At 42.8% G+C, this 19,010-nt stretch overlaps 1 protein-coding gene across 2 annotated transcripts in view; it reads left to right on the top strand.

The window, feature by feature from the left end:
• The first annotated feature begins 1,613 nt into the window (after positions 1-1,613).
• Positions 1,614-19,010, top strand: part of LOC139582619 (BEN domain-containing protein 4-like) — a 43,722-nt gene continuing 26,325 nt past the window's right edge. For both annotated transcript variants that reach the window (XM_071412765.1, XM_071412775.1), the window contains exon 1: positions 1,614-2,236. In XM_071412765.1, coding sequence (XP_071268866.1) covers positions 1,717-2,236 — 520 coding nt within the window. In that variant the 5' untranslated portion in view covers positions 1,614-1,716. The remainder of the gene's footprint in view (positions 2,237-19,010) is intronic.

The following is a 19,010-nucleotide window of genomic DNA, read 5'->3' as shown; positions in this document are numbered from 1 at the left end:
ACATATACATATTTTTTTGCAGCGTATCTTCACCTCTCCCACTGGGCACGGACGTCAATTCCACGTCTACTGCACGTTGGTTCAACGTAATGTCATTGAAACGACATAGAAACATCCTTGATTCAACCAGTGGGCTGTAACTTTCTCTCAAATCGCCAAACTTATATTGTTGTGTCGCCCTCTGGTGGCCTTAACTTTGACTGTCACCGTATTTTATTGCCATTGTACTTTATATAGGTTGAATTTCTTACCTTATTCGATTAATGGATTGTTTTTCCTTTCTAGATGCAAATTGATATTCTTCTATAGGCCAACATTAGCATAAGCCAGCTAAATGTAGGTTAGCTAAAGGAAAACGTAGTCTACTCAGATGGCGTCTGAGTGTATAGCCTACCTATACTGAATATTCCGTTTTTGTAAAGTAGAAAATCGAATTAAAAAAAACAAATGACACCTTCATTTTGTATAATTTACCCCCTTTATTTGTTTTCTCTAATTCGATAACTTGGAATGTATGAGAAACTGTTGATTCGTGAATTAAACATTTTATGGACTGGCATAATGAGCAAAATAATGTCATCAGTCAGTAGGCTAGATGTGACAATCATGCCATGTTTGGTCTCTTGTAGGATTATTTCAAACATTCCCCAAAAGCCAAACACAACACTATTATCCAATTCATTTTAAGTGTCATTTTGAGTGGCAGCTTATTTGAGGCCATTGTCGTAGTGAAGGGGTGGCATATTCTCTATTTACCTGGCTTGTCAAGATGCAAAATGGCCGCTATAGTTTCATCGATTTAGCTTCCATACTGAAGTGGACCAGGTTAGAAATTACGCAGCATGTTAGGATAATTAACATAGCAGGTTAGGAAACTGAGGGATCCTGTAGTGGCACCTCTAGCACTGCAATGTAGCACCTTAGACCACTGCGCCACTCGGGATCCCTCAGTCCCATAGAGGCGCACAATTGGCCCAGCGTTGTCCGGGTTACGGGAGTGTTTGGCTGGGGTAGGCCGTCATTGGAAATATATATAACAAAAAAATATATAAACTGATGTTAAGTTTAGGAAAGAGTTAGGGTGAGCGAAAATGATCTCCTAACCTGCTAGAGACAGTGTACTGTCAGCAGGGTGTGCAGTTCCCGCCTGCGTTTCCCTCTTGGCACAACCACTTTTCTTATACGGCGGCACCGTCTGGGGATTGGCGATGTGGCCTGTCAGTGATTTAGCCCACTCTGAATATTAAACTACTGTAGCCTAGTATTCAGAGGGTGTTCTAATTTACTGACAAGCCACAGTGCCAATCCCCAGACAGGGGCGATGCGTAAAAAAAGTGATTATGAGGGGAAAACTGAGCCAGACAACGAGACAGTGAGGAAAAATAACACAAGGGGCGATGCGTAAAAAAAGTGATTATGAGGGGAAAACTGAGCCAGACAACGAGACAGCGCCAGGATCTGATCGAGGCAAACAGCGCCCCTGTGTCTTAGTATCTGTAGCCCATGTATCTGATGCTGTCTGCCCAAAAATAATATGACATGTCATACTCTTTTTTTACTGACAACCCACAGCGCTATTCCCCAGACAGGGGCGCTGCGTAAATAAAAGTGATTGTACCTAGAAGGGAAAACTGAGCCAGACAATGAGACAGTGATGAGGAAAAAAATAACCAATCACCAGACTGTCACACAAGCACGCGCCAGGAGCGAGCAGTGATGGAAGGAGAAACGCAACCTGCTGACGAGGGTCTCTGCGCCCCAAATATGCGCGGTCAGCAGCGGGGTCCATACAGCAACCTCAAAACCTTCCCTAACAGGCGGTTGGCGGGGAAGGCGCGGTTCCACAGACCCACAATGGTCGATATCCCGCTGCTGGGAGACGGAGGCGGACAGAACTACACTCATCTCAGTCACCATCATCCGTTTCAGCAGCAGCATCAGCAACAGCGGCAGCAGCTCCACCAAACCACCCACACCATCAGCCAGCGTAACCCGACATCCCAGCTGCAGCATAACTTCCCATGCGATAACAGGCCCAGCAGCAGAGTCGCGACATCTACCTCGACCACGGTGGGGAGTGTGGCCCCAGCATCACTTTGCCTTCAGCAGACGGTCAGCCGTGGCACCACGGTGCACCGGGACCCCAACTATACAGGCCCAGCAGCAGAGTCGCGAGCAGAGGGGCGAGCGGCGCTCAAACATGAATCACCTGATTGCGTTTACAGGATAAGCTCAGGTAAGTTTTAAAACTGGTTGAGAATGTGATATGAGCAAAAGTGAAGGTTTTATTTTGGTGTTAGACTAGATAATGACGCCTATTGCCTCTGCACTTAAATGGAATGAAATAAATGTTAGAAATAAATTTTTCAGTTTAGTATTTAAGAACTTTCCAATGTTATTATTCAATATTAGTGTGTCCATAAGACACGAGTTTTGAAATATGCCATATGTATTTAGCCATATCCAGACCTTACCAGGCTATTTGTATAGTTGTCCTATTAGGACATACATTTCTTGACCTACAACCGTTTTTGATTGACTTTTTTGTATTGATTTGCCACAAGTAGGCCTATTGTCGGTGTACAGGCTAAAATGATGAAGATACCATAATAAAATAGACATAAGACATCCTGGTTTAATTTGTTGTTCTATCAGTCGAGCAGAGAGGAGGAGCCTAACTTATTTACCAAGGTCAATTTAAGAACTGAAAGCAATCCCTGCCTTCTTAAATCCCATTCTATCTCTCTCATATCTCCATTAATCTCTCCTATTTCTCCATCATTTGCTGTGATTGATATTATGCATTACTGAGAACGAGCAGTCATGATTGATTAGGCCTACTATATGCGTGCGTTCACAAATTAGTGATAGAGTTGTGCAGTTGTTGAAGTGTGTTTCTGTTTCAGAGTTCGTGTTTATGCTTTGTGTATTTTTTTCTTCAGAAACTATCTGGAACATTTTGAATGGGGTGGCCAAATTGGGGCGCAGACCCCGTTTAGAGGGGCCATAACATCATGAACCTTAATCGATGCAAGGGGGATTTTTTTCAATATCATTTTGACGGTTCAACACATTAAATGCTTCAGCTTAGGTTTGGTACATTCCCCTGTTCAAATAAATCGTAAATCAATTCCAAAAGTCTCACTGTAGTGTTTGCATTCAATTAGCATACGGCAATAAATGAACTTGAAAGTGCCATCTCGAGTGCCAATTATACCGTGACATTCGGGGGGCTCTATTTTTTTCCACAAGACCTATGCACGTGCACAAACATGTTTTTATGGGCTTTATAGTGAAGACATGTCATTTAACTGTAAAAATGTATTACCTTTTAATGTGTCATGAACACATAACCGATCATTATGTTTTCATCTGATTGTCCAACAAATCATTTCAAAAAGTTTGTCTACTCCAAAATAAGCATTTGAACAGTGCACCTGTGCACCCACCATTTGAATGGAAAGGGACATATTACAAACACCATAAGTGTAATGGAAGTGTAATGGAATTCAGCCTACAAAGTGGCATGTGTCCATTGCTGCCAAGGGAAGCCATGCTTCCCCAAAATGTCAGCAATAGGAAAAGAAACAAAAGTATAAACAGCGCCCCAGCGCACATATTAAGACAGGAGGGTGCTGTTTTGCTTGCTCGGATGCTTGTCTGGTGAGGTTGATTAGTCTTACTATCAGTGGGTGTCTTAGTCAAAATTATCAATATATGCAGAGACGACCTATCAGACTTTAGGGGGGGTGGGGGGTGGCCATCTCTAGACATTTGTATTTGCAGCTACTCTTTCTTGGGTCCAGCAAAATCAAGGCAGTTATGAATGTATTGTCATGTTTTTAAAATTGTATAACAGATTAATTGTGCGCCCTCAGGCCACTACTCTACTACCACATATCTACAACACAAAATCCATATGTACGTGTGTATAGTGCGTATGTCATCGTGTGTCACGTCGGAATGATTGATTCGGGAGACAGGCGCAGGAATGCGTAATAGTTTTTTTTATTATACCTAAATTACGGCGTGCTTTGTAAAGGCACAGGACGAAGACCAAACCAACACTATACAAAAACACAGGGTTGAAACCCAAACAAAAGAGTGAGGAGTACCTCGAATAAATAACACACACTCACAATGATTAACACACGGGCAATGTTAGAGCTCTGTGTACATCCAAGGGCCAGCCGGGCTGGCCCTGTTCTGAGCCAATTGCATGTCCCGCTTTGTGGCACCTGACCACACGACTGAACAGTAGTCCAGGTGCTACAAAACTAGGCCCTGTAGGACCTGCATTGTTGATAGTGATGTGAAGGCAGAGCTGCACTTTATTATGGACAGACTTCTCTCCATCTTAGCTACTGTTGTGTCTAGTGATGCACCGATATGACATTTTTGGCCGATAGTGATACTTTCCTTGCAAATAAAATGCGATACCGTTAACCGAAATTTGAGTGGCCTTTTAAGCTTTCTAGTACAATTAAATAGCGGTCAAGGCACTGCATTTCAGTGCAAGAGGCGTCACTACAGTCCCTGGATCAAATCCAGGCTGTATCTCATCCGGCCGTGTTTGGGAGTCCCATAGGGTGGCACACAATTGGCCCAGCGTGGTCCGGGTTTGGCCAGGATAGGCCGTCATTGTAAATAACAATTTGTTCTTAACTGACTTGCCTAGTTAAATAAAGGTTACACACACACACACACACACACACACACACACACACACACACACACACACACACACACACACACACACACACACACACACACACACACACACACACACACACACACACACACACACACACACAGTCTTGAATTTCTAACCAATTTAGGACTCCTCACAAATACATACCTTTTGAGGACCATGCTTTCCAGACATCATAGAAGCACAGAAATTACACTCACGAGTTAGGGAAAGAATCTATTATGAGGAAATCACCTAAAGTTGCTGACTTCTTAAAAAAAGTGCACTTGTAATTTTACCAACTACTGGAGACCGCACATTGCAAATCAAATCAAATCGTGTTGGTCACATACACATGGTTAGCAGATGTTAATGCGAGTGTAGCGAAATGCTTGTGCTTCTAGTTCCGACCGTGCAGTAATATCTAACAAGTAATCTAACAATTTCACAACAACTACCTTATACACACAAGTGTAAAGGAATGAATAAGAATGAGTACATAAAAATATATGGATGAGCGATGGCTGAACAGCATAGGCAAGATGCAGTAGATGGTATAGAGGACAGTATATACATATGAGATGAGTAATGTAGGATATGTAGGATTTGTTCCCAATGGTGGAACAAACTCCCTCACGACGCCAGGTCAGCGGAGTCAATCACCACCTTCCGGAGACACCTGAAACCCCACCTCTTTAAGGAATACCTAGGATAGGATAAAGTAATCCTTCTAACCCCCCCCCCCTTAAAAGAGTTAGATGCACTATTGTAAAGTGGTTGTTCCACTGGATATCATAAGGTGAATGCACCAATTTGTAAGTCGCTCTGGATAAGAGCGTCTGCTAAATGACTTAAATGTAAAATGTAAATATGTAAACATTATATAATGTGGCATTGTTTAAGTGACTAGTGATACATTTATTACATCAAATTATTAATTATTTAATTATTAAAGTGGCTAGAGATTGAGTCTGTATGTTGGCAGCAGCCACTCAGCCATCGAGAGAATGCCTCCTATAAAATCTATAAAAGCTATCCAACTGCCTACGTTGTACCTAATGGAAGCGTAAAATAATTATCAAATTTTAATTCTCGATATTTGATGCATTCATTCTATTTTATGACTGAAAATATTGCATGTAGATGCCACAATGATGCAACACAGATGGCAACTCAACGGCTGTAGTGTAGTTCTTCTGTAAATGTCACGTTCCTGACCTGTTTTCTCTTGTTTTGTATGTCTTTATTGGTCAGGGCGTGAGTGTTGGGTGGGCAGTCTATGTTTTCTATTTCTATGTTGGGTTTTGTGTTCGGCCTGGTATGATTCTCAATTAGAGACAGGTGTGTATCGTTTGTCTCTGATTGAGAGTTTGTCTCTGTTAGCGTTTGGGCCACACAGGACTGTTGCAGGTTAGTCACGTTTGTTGTTTTGTTAATTTGTTAGTGTTTGTTGGTTTGTCATTAAAATCATGAATACCTCCTACTCCGCATCTTGGTCCGATCCATGCTCCTCCTCGTCTGAGGAGGAGAACGACATTGACAGCCGTTACAGTAAAGGATTTAAACTGGAACAACCATTTCAATAATGGATTCAATATATCCAAGAAATAGATTAATAGTTTAGAAAAATGTTTTTTTATTTTTCTGTATCATTCAAAGTCAGCAGGCTTTGTATTCTTGAGACCTTAGTCACTCCAAAAGTGAACAACCCACCTGGAAAAACTTCCCCCGAACAGAGTGAGATGGAGGACATTCGTCAACTGCCTATGAGCTTAAGTCAAGTAAGTCCCATTAAATCCTCAGAGGTACACCAAGATAGCCAGAAGCATCTCATACACTTATTTTCTCTGATCTGCAACTATTCTGTTGTGTACATAGAACTTTACTGCTCTCTAGTCCCTGTTTACTAGCGCTTGGGGAGAAGCAGCAATGCATTTCTCACAGTCTTGTTTTCCAGGCGTTTTTCCCATTCGGATAAAATTCATCAAGGAATCTTCAACTGCATCCACCTCTATTGTCGACCAATACCTTTTTGTTCCTTTGGCTCCTTTGGAAAGAGATGGCATTATGAATGACTACATTATATAAAGGTTGAGTACAATACAGTACTTGAACATCTCTGAATTAACTCTACAAGGTTGCAGCTGTATCTGCAGCTGTGTTGTTAGTCTAACAATCCCAACTAAATAACTACATAGATAAGGATGTAAGAGAAGAATGTGCAATGCTGACATCAAGGCAGACTCAATCTGTATGGAATCTAAGCCCATCAAATTGTTTGCATCAAATTGTTTGCAATGTAAACCTTCTAATAAAAGCAATACTTATTAAATTAAGTTCCCTCCCCCAGGTAAAACAATGTAAAGCGTGGTAATCCTCCTGTGTTATCATCTATCCTGACACACTAGTTCCAGATCTAACGTCTTAGCTTCTGTACAATCCAAACTGAACCGTTCTGTACTGGCATGGTTGGAAATACACTAACTGATGAAGACAGAATTGATCTGGACCAGCACAGTATGGCCATAAGTTGACACTACAGAGTGAAAATGCACTGACTGAAGGCAGCAGGAAACATGCTTACCGTGTGAGCCTCTCCTTTGTCCCAGCTTTCCCTTGGTCATTGGCTGTTTGGCCCGAATCATTGACATCTCTCCTGGAAAACATCAGTGGAAAAGATGTAATTTTCCAACAGGACATTGTAGTTAAGAATAGGTACATGTGTATGTAAGGTATAGGCATACCTGTCATGTTTTTCTTTATAGAAATTGCCTTCCTCTGATGATCCAGATGGCCCTGGGACATAACCATCTTTACTGTTGTCAATACTGGTTATTGAGTCATCAGTCTTGTATCCAAGCATAGCTTTGGTCAACTGTATTGGGTTAACCACAATCATGTATTCTAAATCAAAGACATGTTTACCATTTATGCTAAACTAGCACGCTAACCGCTAGCTAGCATGCTAATCATTAGCTAGCACGCTAATCATTAGCTACCACGCTAATCATTAGCAAGCAGTAAATAAGTATAAGGTAAAAACATGCAAAGTAACAATTGCACATTAATGAATTGTTTGGATAAGCCTACCAATTTCAATCTCATGAGGCAGTATATCTGACACAATGCGGTTTTCGGATACACCGAAAGACATGTGAGCTAACATTAATTACAAATAAAGACAACGGGAACAGGCATTGCTTGCCATTACAACAAATACAATTTTAGCTAAAATATTGGTTAACAGTTTAGTTAATAGCTTACCTTCTTGCATGAATGTGAACATTTGCAACCTTCCTCCTCTTCCTTAAAAAACGTGTTGCACAGCTACTTTAGTTGTGATCATGCTCAACACAGGCTTGCCAGGTCAATTTCAAATTTCTTAGGAGATCCCAAAAAAAAAACACCTGCAAAGCCTAAAAACTATCACCATTTCAGCAGATTACAGGGAAATTAATGGATTTTTAAAAATACCATTTTGGTAACGTTGCAATATAGAAGTAGTATAAAAACTTGCACCCAGCGACTAAAACTTTTCACCTGCAGCAAAGTTTTAAAAGTACCTCAATAAAAGACTAAATCGCATACATGGCAACCCTGGCAGAGATTTGTCACTACGGCATGGGGGAGGGGAACTGTGTTGACCTGTGAAACCTTTAGTAGTTTGGTACTTTTGTGCACTCTGCAGTGGGGGAGGGGCAGGTTCGTGAGCGGAAATTATGGCCAGTAGACATGCATAACAATGATTCCATCAGCCCAGATTTCTGAATATGTGTGCAATGTTATTACTGTTAGCTACATTTCCTTAGACAATTTGGGTTTGTAGCTTACACAATCAGTATCAGTGAGGTGTTAAGTGCAGCTACTTGAATGGTCTGTACATGAGAGATGGAGTGGTGGATATGGACAAGGTTAAGGTCGGAAGCTGTCTGAGAGAGTGCCAAGAGTGTGCAAAGCTGTCATCAAGGCAAAGGGTGTTTACTTAAAAGAATCTCAAATATAAAATATATTTTGATTTGTTTAACACTTTTTTGGTTACTACATGATTCCATATGTGTTATTTCATAGTTTTGATGTCTACAATATTATTCTACAATGTACAAAATAGTAAAAATTAAGAAACCTTTGAATGAGTATGTGTGTCCAAACATTTGACTGATATTGCGGTTGGCTAAAGACTCAAGAATGAAGGTAGGGTGGCCACGCCCATCTCGTTTATGAACTTTATGGGCCTAAGGCCATTTCTAATATATAGATGCTGCTATTGGCTCAGTACTCAAGTATAATGTCGGGAGTGCCACGTTGTGCCACCCAGTTAAGTTACAAGTGTTCAGGGGCAAGCCTTCTTATATCAATGGTCCGATTAGCTCGAGACTCACATATGCATCTCCCCTCATCGCCATAGACAGAAATCCCCTCAATAGCTTGAAAGACTAGAAATGTACGAATACCCTTAGTTAGATAGAAATTGTAAGCGTTCCAAAAAGGGCCCCCCAAAAAAGTAAAAAAATCTGGTTTTCTAATATGTACCGGTTCATGAGGGTTGCCTAATCACACATATGAAATTTTGGAAAGATGAGACCTTTTTAACCCTTTGAAACAGCCCCTATGACCCCAATTCAAGGCACTTCCGGTTGTAACAGGAAGCTGAAAGTAAAGACATCCTCATTGGGGTAGGCTTTTACAGAATCCTGAGTTTCAAGTCTTTACGTTAAGAACTGACTGATTTACAGAGGGTTGAATTCAGTGTTTATACAAACTGCAGGTTGGGTATATCAAAACCACTTTTAGGGTAATTTAACCACTTCCGGTTGCTCTAGGACGCTTAAACACAACACAGGTAATCCTCATAGTGGCCTGATGGATTGTCATTGAAGACAGCTTGAGATGGCAATCATAACCCACATAGGTATCAGGTTGAATTTATGGCAGCAGGCAATGTATTCCTATGGGGAGAGATGTCAATGTAAACTGTTAGAAAAAACACCCTGTTTTCACTGTTAAGGGTTAATTCCACACAGTCAAGTTTAGGCTTGCACAGATCGGGAGGACCTTAGGAAGGTTCCTGTGATTGAATTGTGCTTCTAGCCTCAATGGTTCTGCCGCTGTCACCCAAAAGCACCTCAAATTTAGGTCAGGCTTCGTTTTGGGCCTTGTGCTAAGACCTTTCTGGATGTCAACAAATGAGAGCGCCTGGGGAATGGGAGTAGAGCTAGGGGCTGCAGGGCCTGGGTTAACGTCTACATCACCAGAGGAGGAGTAGGATAAGGGTACAGCTAAAGGCTATAAGAACTGGTCGTCTAGTGCTTTCGGAACAGAGAGTAAAAGGATCAGATTTCTGGGCGCGGAAGAATAGATTCAAGGAATAATGTACAGACAAGGTTAAGGTCGGATGTGAATGGCAGTGGCGGTAAACCTAGGCATTGAGTGACGATGAGAGAGATTTTGTCTCTAGAGGCACCATTTAAGCCAGGTGAGGTCACCGCATGTGTGAGGGGTGGAACAAAGGGGCTACCTAATATTGAGCAGGGCTGGAGGCTCTACAGTGAAATAAGACAATAATCACTAACCAAAACAGCAAAAGACAAGGCATATTGACATTAGGTAGAGGCATTTGTAGCCGAGTGATCATTAAGTCCAATGATTAGCTATGCGAGCTGGAGACACGGCTATTCAGACAGCTAGCGGGCCGGCTAGCAGATGGGCCTCCGGTGGACATTGCAACGAAAGAGCCAGTTGAAACCCCCTCGGACGGTTACGTCAGCAGACCAATCGTGATGGATCGGCGGGGCTCCATGTCTGCAGTAAAAGGGTCCAGGCCAATTAGCAAAATAGGTATTGTAGCCCAAGAATTGGCTGATGGACCTCTTCGGCTAGCCGGGAGATGGGCCTAGCTCAAGGCTAGCTCCAGGCTAACTGGTGCTTGCTTCGGGACAGAGACGTTAGCCAGGAGTAGCCACTCGGAAAGAAGCTAGCCTGCTGTGATGATCCGGTGTAAAGGTTCAGCGCTTGCGGTAGGAATCCAGGAGATGTGGTTGAGAAAAAGCAGTCCGATATGCTCTGGGTTGATATCGCGCTGTGCAGACTGGCAGGAATTGACCGGGCTGAGGCTGGCTGATGTCCGAGTTAATGTAACAGTTTAACTTTAGTCCATCCAAAGGCCGCGGCCCTTGCAGAGCAAGGGGAACCACTACTTCAAGGTCTCAGAGCAAGTGACGTCACCGATTGAAAGGCTATTAGTGCGCACCACCGCTAACTAGCTAGCCATTTCACATCCGTTACACTAACGGTGATGACCGCTAGCAGTGGCTAACTGACTACTAGCTAGTAGCTAGTTAGCTAGCTAGCTCCTGATGGGGGTGCCGATTCTAAAGTGTAAAAATTTGCAGATCCGTACAACATTGGGTGAGGTGGGTTGCAGGAGAGTATGTTCATTCCGTAGATGGAAAAATATGTACGAAATATATATGAAGAAAACAATATATACATGGTACGGGACAGGACAAGACAAACAGACGTCCGACTGCTACGCCATCTTGGAACAAATATATATGGGTTAGCTGAAAACGTCCTGAAAACGATGTGCCTGCTTCAATGGGGCAGAAGTCCGTGAGTTGTTGTGATTCTGGATGGCCAGATAGCTACCAACAATGACAAGAAACTGCCATGTAAGGAATCGTAAGTGACTCGTTTCAGCTAGTTTCATCTTGTTCTTGATACAATGTCTTGTTTGAGGTGTTTTGGCTGATTTCATGTCAATTCTATTCTGGCCAAAAATTTGCTAGCTAGCTAACCAACAACTGTAACAATGTATTTTTAGAGATAAAATGTATTTTTAGAAAACAATAAAAAACATGAAAAAATAGACAGTATCAAAAACAGCAGTAAGCATAAAATTATTCACATTAAACATCTTGCATTTCTATAAAACACACTTACTTGCTGTTGCAATAAGAAATAGATTTCACACAGAGTTATAGAAATTAGTGTCTGACAGTCTGCCGGTAGTGAGGAATTCTTCTTCCGTTCCACTGGTTGATAAGGACTTCTCTAATGAACACTTCACCGGGGATCTCGTATGTTTTCAGGTATAGTCAAGGGATCAAGGAACATTGCTTCAGCTTCAGACGAGATTGGCCCCTGATTGCTAATCAATCAGTTCTTTATTCTCCAGGCTCCGCTTTGTCATCAAAATGGACAACCTTGCAATGATTGACATGTATCCATTGTGATTTTCCCTGGACTTTTACTGCTGACCTCGTTATGAGCAAAACCTGATAAGGACCTTCCAATTTTTGCACTAATGTCTTGATTACATACCTTTTTTACCATCACCCACTGTCCTGGTACTACGTCATGTCCCCCCTCGGGACTTATTCCCCATTACTCTTTTACTTGTCTATCTGCTTCCCCTACTGCATTAGAGAGTTGTATGCAATAGTTAGGCATTGTGTTACTCATAAAGTAAATATCTGCTTTTCTCAAATCTAACGTGCCTGGTAGTGACATTGTCCATTGTAGTGTTAGGTTCTTATTTTTCAGAGTAAATAACTCACGGACACTAGAGAAGCTTTAACCAAGTTTAATCTTTCCCGAAGGTTCTGTACAGCTGAAATCAAACATCACAGTTTATATGCATCCTACTTAAGACACTCCTTCTTTCTCCACAGGAAAGAAGGTAACCAGATACCAACCCTGATTACTCCCCTAAGGGGAACTGACCTCACCCCTCACCTCCTAATCCACAGATATCCATCTGTCTTCCCTATATCAACACATCGCTCTCCTCTCCTCCATCAAACACATTCCAAAGCCTTCTGGCTTTTTACACTCTTTCTTTTCAAGGCTTTGTCTCTATCATTTATTTAATATCTCAATGTTCAAAGTTTAGCCGATTCCAACCGTAGTAACTGCCCATGCCCAGCCTGCCTTCCTCACACCTCCCTCCACAATGCTTGAACCGTCTGTGTATAAGATAAACTCAGGGTTTTTCAACAGATGACTCTTAATAAACCCATCAGAGAGCTGATCCAAAACCAACACACAACAGTCGTGTTCAAGTAATGTGGTATCAATCAATCAAGTTTATTTTATATAGCCCTTCGTACAGTGAGGGAAAAAAGTATTTGATCCCCTGCTGATTTTGTACGTTTGCCCACTGACAAAGAAATGATCAGTCTATAATTTTAATGGTAGGTTTATTTGAACAGTGAGAGACAGAATATCAACAAAAAAATCCAGAAAAATGCATGTCAAAAATGTTATGAATTGATTTGCATTTTAATGAGGGAAATAAGTATTTGACCCCTCTGCAAAACATGACTTAGTACTTGGTGGCAAAACCCTTGTTGGCAATCACAGAGGTCAGACGTTTCTTGTAGTTGGCCACCAGGTTTGCACACATCTCAGGAGGGATTTTGTCCCACTCCTCTTTGCAGATCTTCTTCAAGTCATTAAGGTTTCGAGGCTGACGTTTGGCAACTCGAACCTTCAGCTCCCTCCACAGATTTTCTATGGGATTAAGGTCTGGAGACTGGCTAGGCCACTCCAGGACCTTAATGTGCTTCTTCTTGAGCCACTCCTTTGTTGCCTTGGCCGTGTGTTTTGGGTCATTGTCATGCTGGAATATCCATCCACGACCCATTTTCAATACCCTGGCTGAGGGAAGGAGGTTTTCACCCAAGATTTGACGGTACATGGCCCCGTCCATCGTCCCTTTGATGCGGTGAAGTTGTCCTGTCCCTTTAGCAGAAAAACACCCCCAAAGCATAATGTTTCCACCTCCATGTTTGACGGTGGGGATGGTTTCTTGGGGTCATAGGCAGCATTCCTCCTCCTCCAAACACGGCAAGTTGGGTTGATGCCAAAGAACTCCATTTTGGTCTCATCTGACCACAACACGTTCACCCAGTTGTCCTCTGAATCATTCAGATGTTCATTGGCAAACTTCAGACGGGCATGTATATGTGCTTTCTTGAGCAGGGGGACCTTGCGGGCGCTGCAGGATTTCAGTCCTTCACGGCATAGTGTGTTACCAATTGTTTTCTTGATGACTATGGTCCCAGCTGCCTTGAGATCATTGACAAGATCCTCCTGTGTAGTTCTGGGCTGATTCCTCACCGTTCTCATGATCATTGCAACTCCACGAGGTGAGATCTTGCATGGAGCCCCAGGCTGAGGGAGATTGACAGTTCTTTTGTGTTTCTTCCATTTGCGAATAATCACAGAAACTGTTGTCACCTTCTCACCAAGCTGCTTGGCGATGGTCTTGTAGCCCATTCCAGCCTTGTGTAGGTCTACAATCTTGTCCCTGACATCCTTGGAGAGCTCTTTGGTCTTGGCCATGGTGGAGAGTTTGGAATCTGATTGATTGATTGCTTCTGTGGACAGGTATCTTTTATACAGGTAAGAAACTGAGATTAGGAGCACTCCCTTAAAGAGTGTGCTCCTAGTCTCCGTTCGTTACCTGTATGAAAGACACCTGGGAGCCAGAAATCTTTTTGATTGAGAAGGGGTCAAATACTTATTTCCCTCATTAAAATGCAAATCAATTTATAACATTTTTGACATGCATTTTTCTGGATATTTTTGTTGTTATTCTGTCTCTCACTGTTCAAATAAACCTACCATTAAAATTATAGACTGATAATTTCTTTGTCAGTGGGCAAACGTACAAAATCAGCAGGGGATCAAATACTTTTTTCCCTCACTGTACATCAGCTAATATCTCGAAGTGCTGTACAGAAACCCAGCCTAAAACCCCAAACAGCAAGCAATGCAGGTGTAGAAGCACGGTGGCTGGGAAAAACTCCCTAGAAAGGCCAAAACCTAGAGAGGAACCAGGCTATGAGGGGTGGCCAGTCCTCTTCTGGCTGTGCCGGGTGGAGATTATAACAGAACATGGCCAAGATGTTCAAAATGTTCATAAATGACCAGCATGGTCAAATAATAATCAGGAATAAATGTCAGTTGGCTTTGCATAGCCGATCATTAAGAGTTGAAAACAGCAGGTCTGGGACAGGTAGCACGTCCGGTGGACAGGTCAGAGTTCTATAACCGCAGGCAGAACAGTTGAAACTCGAACAGCAACAAGGCCACGTGGACTGGGGACAGCAAGGAGTCATCATGCCCGGTCGTCCTGACGCATGGTCCTAGGGCTCAGGTCCTCCGAGAGAGAGAAAGAAAGAGAGAATTAGAGAGAGCATACTTAAATTCACACAGGACACTGGGTAGGACAGGAGAAGTACTCCAGATATAACCAACTGACCCTAGCCCCCCGACACATAAACTACTGCAGCATAAATACTGGAGGCTGCGACAGGAGGGGTCAGGAGACACTGTAGCCCCATCCGATGATACCCCCGGACAGGGCCAAACAGGAAGGATATAACCCCACCCACTTTGCCAAAGCACAGCCCCCGCACCACTAGAGGGATATCTTCAACCACCAACTTACAATCCTGAGACAAGGCCGAGTATAGCCCACAAAGATCTCCACCACAGCACAAACCAAGGGGGGGGGCGCCAACCCAGACAGGAAGATCACGTCAGTAACTCAACCCACTCACTCAAGTGACGCACCCCTCCTAGGGACGGCATGAAAGAGCACCAGTAAGTCAGTGACTCAGCCCCTGTAATAGGGTTAGAGGCAGAGAATCCCAGTGGAGAGAGGGGAACCGGCCAGGCAGAGACAGCAAGGGCGGTTCGTTGCTCCAGAGCCTTTCCGTTCACCTTCACACTCCTGGGCCTCCTGGACTACACTCAATCATATGACCTACTGAAGAGATAAGTCTTCAGTAAAGACTTAAAGGTTGAGACCGAGTCTGCGTCTCTCACATGGGTAGGCAGACCATTCCATAAAAATGGAGATCTATAGGAGAAAGCCCTGCCTCCAGCTGTTTGCTTAGAAATTCTAGGGACAATTAGGAGGCCTGCGTCTTGTGACCGTAGCGTACGTGTAGGTATGTACGGCAGGACCAACTCGGAAAGATAGGTAGGAGCAAGCCCATGTAACGCTTTATAGGTTAACAGTAAAACCTTGAAATCAGCCCTTGCCTTAACAGAAAGCCAGTGTAGGGAAGCTAGCACTGGAGTAATATGATCAAATTTCTTGGTTCTAGTCAGGATTCTAGCAGCCGTATTTAGCACTAACTGAAGTTTATTTAGTGCTTTATCCGGGTAGCCGGAAAGTAGAGCATTGCAGTAATCTAACCTAGAAGTAACAAATGCATGGATTAATTTTTCTGCATCATTTTTGGACAGAACATTTCTGATTTTTGCAATGTTACGTAGATGGAAAAAAGCTGTCCTTGAAACAGTCTTGATATGTTCGTCAAAAGAGAGATCAGGGTCCAGAGTAACGCCGAGGTCCTTTACAGTTTTATTTGAGACGACTTTACAACCATCAAGATTAATTGTCAGATTTAACAGAAGATCTCTTTGTTTCTTGGGACCTAGAACAAGCATCTCTGTTTTGTCCGAGTTTAAAAGTAGAACGTTTTCAGCCATCCACTTCCTTATGTCTGAAACACAGGCTTCTAGCGAGGGCAATTTTGGGGCTTCACCATGTTTCATTGAAATGTACAGCTGTGTGTCATCCGCATAGCAGTGAAAGTTAACATTATGTTTTCGAATGACATCCCCAAGAGGTAAAATATATAGTGAAAACAATAGTGGTCCTAAAACGGAACCTTGAGGAACACCGAAATGTACAGTTGATTTGTCAGAGGACAAACCATTCACAGAGACAAACTGATATCTTTCCGACAGATAAGATCTAAACCAGGCCAGAACTTGTCCGTGTAGACCAATTTGGGTTTCCAGTCTCTCCAAAAGAATGTGGTGATCGATGGTATCAAAGGCAGCACTAAGGTCTAGTAGCACGAGGACAGATGCAGAGCCTCGGTCTGACGCCATTAAAAGGTCATTTACCACCTTCACAAATGCAGTCTCAGTGCTATGATGGGGTCTAAAACCAGACTGAAGCATTTCGTATACATTGTTTGTCTTCAGGAAGGCAGTGAGTTGCTGTGCAACAGCTTTTTCTAAAATTTTTGAGAGGAATGGAAGATTCGATATAGGCCGATAGTTTTTTATATTTTCTGGGTCAAGGTTTGGCTTTTTCAAGAGAGGCTTTATTACTGCCACTTTTAGTGAGTTTGGTACACATCCGGTGGATAGAGAGCCGTTTATTATGTTCAACATAGGAGGGCCAAGCACATGAAGCAGCTCTTTCAGTAGTTTAGTTGGAATAGGATCCAGTATGCAGCTTGAAGGTTTAGAGGCCATGATTATTTTCATCATTGTGTCAAGAGATATAGTACTAAAACATTCTCCCGATCCCAGGCCCTGGCAGAGCTGTGCAGATCCAGAACAGCTAAGCCCTGGAGGAATACGCAGATTTAAAGAGGAGTCCGTAATTTGCTTTCTAATGATCATGATCTTTTCCTCAAAGAAGTTCATGAATTTATTACTGCTGAAGTGAAAGCCATCCTCTCTTGGGGAATGCTGCTTTTTAGTTAGCTTTGCAACAGTATCAAAAATAAATTTTGGATTGTTCTTATTTTCCTCAATTAAGTTGGAAAAGTAGGATGATCGAGCAGCAGTGAGGGCTCTTCGATACTGCACGGTACTGTCTTTCCAAGCTAGTCGGAAGACTTCCAGTTTGGTGTGGCGCCATTTCCGTTCCAATTTTCTGGAAGCTTGCTTCAGAGCTCGGGTATTTTCTGTATACCAGGGAGCTAGTTTCTTATGACAAATGTTTTTCGTTTTTAGGGGTGCAACTGCATCTAGGGTATTGCGCAAGGTTAAATTGAGTTCCTCAGTTAGGTGGTTAACTGATTTTTGTCCTCTGACGTCCTTGGGTAGGCAGAAGGAGTCTGGAAGGGCATCAAGGAATTTTTGTGTTGTCTGAGAATTTATAGCACAACTTTTGATGCTCCTTGGTTGGGGTCTGAGCAGATTATTTGTTGCGATTGCAAACGTAATAAAATGGTGGTCCGATAGTCCAGGATTATGAGGAAAAACATTAAGATCTACAACATTTATTCCATGGGACAAAACTAGGTCCAGAGTATGACTGTGGCAGTGAGTAGGTCCAGAGACATGTTGGACAAAACCCACTGAGTCGATGATGGCTCCGAAAGCCTTTTGGAGTGGGTCTGTGGATTTTTCCATATGAATATTAAAATCACCAAAAATTTGAATATTATCTGCTATGACTACAAGGTCCGATAGGAATTCAGGGAACTCAGTTAAGAACGCTGTAATATGGCCCAGGAGGCCTGTAAACAGTAGCTATAAAAAGTGATTGAGTAGGCTGCATAGATTTCATGACTAGAAGCTCAAAAGACGAAAACATTTTTTTTTTTGTAAATTGAAATTTTCTATCGTAAATGTTAGCAACCTCTCCGCCTTTGCGGGATGCACGGGGGATATGGTCACTAGTGTAACCAGGAGGTGAGGCCTCATTTAACACAGTCAATTCATCAGGCTTAAGCCATGTTTCAGTCAGGCCAATCACATCAAGATATGATCAGTGATTAGTTCATTGACTATAACTGCCTTTGAAGTGAGGGATCTAACATTAAGTAACCCTATTTTGAGATGTGAGGTATCACGATCTCTTTCAATAATGGCAGGAATGGAGGAGGTCTTTATCCTAATGAGATTGCTAAGGCGAACACCGCCATGTTTAGTTTTGCCCAACCTAGGTCGAGGCACAGACACAGTCTCAATGGGGATAGCTGAGCTGACTACACTGACTATGCTAGTGGCAGACTCCACTAAGCTGGCAGGTTGACTAACAGCCTGCTGCCTGGCCTGCACCCTATTTCATTGTGGAGCTAGAGGAGTTAGAGCCCTGTCTATGTTGGTAGATAAGATGAGAGCACCCCTCCAGCTAGGATGGAGTCCGTCACTCCTCAGCAGGTCAGGCTTGGTCCTGTTTGTGGGTGAGTCCCAGAAAGAGGGCCAATTATCTACAAATTCTATCTTTTGGGAGGGGCAGAAAACAGTTTCCAACCAGCGATTGAGTTGTGAGACTCTGCTGTAGAGCTCATCACTCCCCCTAACTGGGAGGGGGCCAGAGACAATTACTCGATGCCGACACATCTTTCTAGCTGATTTACACGCTGAAGCTATGTTGCGCTTGGTGACCTCTGACTGTTTCATCCCAACATCGTTGGTGCCGACGTGGATAACAATATCTCTATACTCTCTACACTCGACAGTTTTAGCTTTAGCCAGCACCATCTTCAGATTAGCCTTAACGTCGGTAGCCCTGCCCCCTGGTAAACAGTGTATGATCGCTGGGTGATTC

This window comes from Salvelinus alpinus, chromosome 1, assembly GCF_045679555.1.
Source record: "Salvelinus alpinus chromosome 1, SLU_Salpinus.1, whole genome shotgun sequence".
NCBI classification, from domain to species: domain Eukaryota; kingdom Metazoa; phylum Chordata; class Actinopteri; order Salmoniformes; family Salmonidae; genus Salvelinus; species Salvelinus alpinus.
This window is presented reverse-complemented; position numbering and strand designations above follow the sequence as displayed.